At 39.9% G+C, this 6,000-nt stretch overlaps 1 protein-coding gene across 1 annotated transcript in view; it reads right to left on the bottom strand.

The window, feature by feature from the left end:
* Positions 1 to 337: 337 nt before the first annotated feature.
* Positions 338 to 6,000, bottom strand: part of LOC124719926 (6-phosphogluconate dehydrogenase, decarboxylating) — a 140,906-nt gene continuing 135,243 nt past the window's right edge. The window contains exon 9 of the mRNA XM_047245123.1: positions 338 to 1,957. Coding sequence (XP_047101079.1) covers positions 1,838 to 1,957 — 120 coding nt within the window. The 3' untranslated portion in view covers positions 338 to 1,837. The remainder of the gene's footprint in view (positions 1,958 to 6,000) is intronic.

The following is a 6,000-nucleotide window of genomic DNA, read 5'->3' as shown; positions in this document are numbered from 1 at the left end:
AGGACGAGGGAGAGGGGGTGGGGGAGAGAGACAGAGAATCACTTTGTAAGGCAGATGAATAGTTAAGTATTTAGTATTCCCTCGAAGTAACAACTAGACGTTGGCCAAATAATGCCTTAGAAATAAACACACAGACTGCACACCCACAGTGGTACCTTGGGCAGAGAAACTCACAAATACCACTGGATACCAGGAGAAGAGTCAAGTTGTACCCCATTGGGGGGGGGGGGGGGGGGCGACAACAACAACACCGTCTGCTGCCTGATTGCAGTGTGTGAACTGGACAATTTCAATAAGATAGAAGGGTGTGATAGAAGGATTCAAGTAATTAGATTGCTTCTCTGGAGTAAGTTTTATTGTTAATATCACATAAAGCAAAAAATAAAGGTGTCCAACCCGCGGCCACCTGCTATACAGTACAAACCCTCATTACAGGTCTGATCCCACCATCAGGAAATTCTAATGCTCAGAAGGAAAAAAAATATAAAATGCTCTCAAAAATAAATGGAAGACTGGAATGCATGAATTCATTATAACAATAGCTATAGGCCAAATTCTGCAAAATAGAAAATTACAGAATCCAAAAATATCAATATAAGCAACACATTAGCATGGCACATAATTAATGAACCTGGATACAATATTATAAGCTCACATTTTTTCAAACAGTATAAAATATGCTTCCACAAATTATTACATTTCTTTTTTTCATATCAAAGACTCACATTTCACTTGCTTACATAAATATTTCACCACACACTGACACGTTCAACTTTCTCCGACTACACTAAATGTAACAGTAATCTTATTACATAACATTAAGGCACATCAGTTAACTGAATACTGGCTCACCATCTGACATTGAAAAATAATAGTAAGTATAAGGGTATGGACTCCCTCTGAACTTTAAATTACCTATAAAAATTCAATTTGCTCTCTCCTGTAATAACATCACAGTAATTTCCTTCTTTTCACAAAAATCATCAAAATTCACCATCACTGAGGCTGAATACAAAGGTTCAAAATGTAACAAATGGAAACTGGAGGTAAGCCCTAACTGTAAGAAACATATGAAAACACTTTCTAGAGGAACTGAAATATGCCAAATAATTTGAAAACCTTGTTCCCCATACTGAATAAAATTGATTAGCTGCTGCTTTCCTCAAGGTTATGCTATTAGTATATTCATCATCATGGACACATCATAAAGTAATTTGACTTTAATGATGCCACTATATTCCCATTCCACTTCTAAAGCAGCTCTCTACTTCCAAAATATATTCTCATTATCTGTTTACAAGCTTATGATAGTGAAAATGTAGTACTTAAAGAGATGCAAAAAAATGGCCAGGATTCCGAGAGAAGCTTGCTAAAAATGGCGTAGAGTTTAGTAAAATTGCTACACAACTGAGTTTAAAAACAGCACCTTAATAATAGCCCACCTCAAGATCATTCTCAGATGTTACAATGCTAACACAACCATTCCACGAGACATCTCATACCTGTACAATGATTTGTTTTCTATCAGAGGAACAGACAAAGAATGACAGACGGAGAAACCAAAACAGCCTCTTTCAGCCAGCACTGACACCACTGCATTAAAATTAAATAAACTGTTTAGAGTACAATAAAACCATGCTAATTTAAACCTTCACCCTACAACAGCCGGCAAATGGAAGCACGCCAGTTTCAGAAGTCGACATCACCAGAGAGCGCGAGCATCCACAACCACACTTCACTCGATTAGTCCCCGTTTCGGTTTGGAAAGTTTTGAGCAGACATCCGTATCACTGCCCTGTCAGTGAATGCAGCTGTCGGGAACTGTGAAGGTCCCTCCTCACGCCTGGTAGGTGCTGGCAGAGACGTTCCCGCCGTGGCCCGTCCAGTTGGTGTGGATGAACTTTCCGGGTTGGTTCACCAGCTCGTACGTGTGCGCACCGAAGTAGTCCCGCTGAGCCTGCGAACGACATCCACACCAAGTTTGTTTTAGTCACTAATTTACACAGGAGTCCCATTGGAAACACAATCTCTATACGTGTAAACTACGAGGGTAATCCCAAAAGTAAGGTCTCTCAATTTTTTTATAGGTCCGTAGACCTGTTTATTTCTACAATGGTTTACATCAGTTTACAGCTTAACATTTAGCTATTTTTCGACATAATCACCATTACTGTCGACACATTTTTGTAAACGCTGTGGCAGTTTTTGTATGCTCATGTCGTACCAACTCGCCGCCATGCTGTTCAGAAACTTATGAACTTCTTCTTTCACCTCGTCGTCGGAGCTGAATCGCTTTCCGGCCAAATGTTCTTTTAACCTAGGGGACAGCTGATAGTCACCGGGCACCGAGTCAGGACTATAGGGTGGGTGGATGATGATGTTCCACTGGAACTGTTGCAGGAGAGCAACGGTTTGCCGAGAGATGTGTGGGCGAGCGTTGTCACGGAGAATGTGTACGCCCTTGCTCAACATTCCTCTTCTCCGGTTCTGAATTGCCCGTTTGGGTTTTTTCAGTCAGCATTAATTGTGGTCCCAGTGATTCAGCTCCGACGACGAGGTGGGAAGAGGTCCATAACCTTCTGAACAGCACGGTAGCAAGCTGGTATGACACAGGCATACAAAATCTGTCACAGCGTCTACAAAAATTCATCGACAGACATGTTGATTATGTCGAAAAATAGCTAAATGTTGAAGCTGTAAACTGATGTAAACCACTGTAGAAAAACTGGTCTATGTACTTATCTGGTCTCCATATTGGTGGCCAACTCCATAAAGCAGTAAATCTTAGATAACCATAAAAATGAACCTGGATTAACTAAATGGGAAACCTGTGTTATACCAAGGTTACTCACAGATTATTTCATGATGAACTGGGATTAACTGATTGGTAAAAATTCTGTAGTTATCTATATAATGAAATACTGTATGGGGGGGGGGGGGGGGGGGGAAAGCTGTGCAAATACTGAGTTCAATCAAGATTTCCATATGATGCAAAGACTGACAATTTGCTTTAAATGTTTAGAAACACGAAATTGGCACTTCTCAACTAAAAATCGTAAATCAACATGTCAGAGTTGGAATCAGACAACTCATACAAATGCCAAGGTGTCACATTTTGTAGGGACATGGAATGGAATGATCACACACACTCAGTTGTAGGTAAAGCAGGACGCAGACATTGGTTTATTGGTAGAATATTGGAGAAGTGTAATCACACTACAAAGGAGATTGCTTACAAATCACTTGTGAAACTAGTTCTAGAATATTGCTCATGTGTGTGGGACCCAGACCAGATAGGAGAAACAGGGGATATTGAGTGTATACAGACAAGGGCCGCACAAATAAAATGTTCACGGGTTTGTTTGATCTGTGCCAAAGTATTACAGAGATTCTGAAGAAACTGAACTGGCAGACACTTAAGATAGATGCTATCTATCTTGAGAAAGCCTACTTACAAAGTTTCAAGAATCGTCTTTAAGTGACGAATCTAGGAGTATACTATAGCTTCTTGTGTCACTCACAAGACTGTCTGACTCAAGTATGGAAACTCTGCATAGGAAACACACTTAGTTAAGAAATAAAAGTGAATATGTATCTATTGTACATTGCAAGTATAAAGTTATTCAACTAAAGAATCAAATTTCAATTTGAAGTAGTAACAGTACAAGTAAAATTACTTTGTTTTATTGTCCCTTTACCTTGCAACACACTTCCATAATGCATACTCATCCCATCTAATATTAACAGTTATGTCTGATTCACATCCACAGTGAAGTAGTCATTGCTACATTGTTTCCCCACATTAATTAAACAGGAAATCACTGATCACAGAAATTTTTCCTTTTACATTCTACTATTCACATGCTTCTCCAAAGCAATTACTTATTCTCAAACACAACACCATATCAAACGTAAATCTCTTAACTAATCCTGCATGGCTTTCCATGAAATAATTGAATTACCGAAATACATTTCTCCTACAAATTGACGTACCACTTTCAACTACTATTAGTTGCACTTTCTACCAATTCTTCCTACTACTTATCCTCCACACAGCTGCGTACAGCTGTTCCATCCAGAGGCTCCCAGAAATTCTTCCTGCATACTCCGAAACGGCGCACAAGTGCTGACACTGAGGCACTGTTTTCATTATACAGCACCATAACACTGCCTCAGAGAAAAAGCACACCCGGCTCCAGAGAAGATGCAGAAGCCAGCAATAATTGAGGTAGATAATACAGATAAATGATGACATCGAAGATAGCAATATTCCTTACACATGACATGTGGTCAGACACTAAATACCCTCTGCCATGCAATTCAGTGGTTTGGAGGGACAGGAAAACCCTTTGAATGGAACAGAAAGTAAAAATTCCCAAAGGAGTTGAAGTTCGTCACAGGTCACATATTGCATTAGCACAGAGTATAGGAATACCTGCGTCTTGCTGAACACAGTCATTAAAAACAAAGACTATTTTGGAAGTTGTTGTTGTTGTTGTTGTTGTTGTTGTTGTTGTGGTGGTCTTCAGTCCTGAGACTGGTTTGATGCAGCTCTCCATGCTACTCTATCCTGTGCAAGCTTCTTCATCTACCAGTAGTTACTGCAACGTACATCCTTCTGAATCTGCTTAGTGTGTTCATCTCTTGGTCTCCCTCTACGATTTTTACCCTCCACGCTGCCCTCCAATACTAAATTGGTGATCCCTTGATGCCTCAGAACATGTCCTACCAACCAATCCCTTCTTCTAGTCAAGTTGTGCCACAAACTTCTCTTCTCCCCAATCCTATTCAATACTTCCTCATTAGTTATGTGATCTACCCATCTAATCTTCAGCATTTTTCTGTAGTACCACATTTCGAAAGCTTCTATTCTCTTCTTGTCCAAACTATTTATCGTCCATGTTTCACTTCCATACATGGCTACACTCCATACGAATACTTTCAGAAAAGACTTCCTGACACTTAAATCTATACTCGATGTTAACAAATTTCTCTTCTTCAGAAACGCTTTCTTGCTATTGCCAGCCTACATTTTATATCCTCTCTACTTCGACCATCATCAGTTATTTTGCTCCCCAAATAGCAAAAGTCCTTTACTACTTTAAGTGCCTCATTTCCTAATCTAATTCCCTCAGCATCACCCGACTTAATTAGACTACATTCCATTATCCATGTTTTGCTTTTGTTGATGTTCATCTTATATCCTCCTTTCAAGACACTGTCCATTCCATTCAACTGCTCTTCCAAGTCCTTTGCTGTCTCTGACAGAATTACAATGTCATCGGCGAACCTCAAAGTTTTTATTTCTTCTCCATGAATTTTAATACCTACTCCAAATTTTTCTTTTGTTTCCTTTACTGCTTGCACAATATACAGATTGAACAACATCGGGGAGAGGCTACAACCCTGTCTTACTCCCTTCCCAACCACTGCTTCCCTTTCATGTCCCTCGACTCTTATAACTGCCATTTGGTTTCTGTACAAATTGTAAATAGCCTTTCGCTCCTTGTATTTTACCCCTGCCACCTTTAGAATTTGAAAGAGAGTATTCCGTCAACATTGTCAAAAGCTTTCTCTAAGTCTACAAATGCTAGAAACGTAGGTTTGCCTTTCCTTAATCTTTCTTCTAAGATAAGTCGTAAGGTCAGTATTGCCTCACGTGTTCCAGTGTTTCTACGGAATCCAAACTGATCTTCCCCGAGGTTGGCTTCTACTAGTTTTTCCATTCGTCTGTAAAGAATTCGTGTTAGTATTTTGCAGCTGTGACTTATTAAACTGATAGTTCGGTAATTTTCACATCTGTCAACACCTGCTTTCTTTGGGATTGGAATTATTATATTCTTGAAGTCTGAGGGTATTTCGCCTGTTTCATACATCTTGCTCACCAGATGGTAGAGTTTTGTCAGGACTGGCTCTCCCAAGGCCGTCAGTAGTTCCAATGGAATGTTGTCTACTCCGGGGGGCCTTGTTTCGACTCAGGTCTTTCAGTGCTCTGTCGAA

The sequence above is a fragment of the Schistocerca piceifrons genome, chromosome 11, assembly GCF_021461385.2.
Source record: "Schistocerca piceifrons isolate TAMUIC-IGC-003096 chromosome 11, iqSchPice1.1, whole genome shotgun sequence".
Classification (NCBI taxonomy): Eukaryota; Metazoa; Arthropoda; class Insecta; order Orthoptera; family Acrididae; genus Schistocerca; species Schistocerca piceifrons.
The sequence above is the reverse complement of the archived record's forward strand: the minus strand, read 5'-3'. Positions and strand labels throughout refer to the sequence as shown.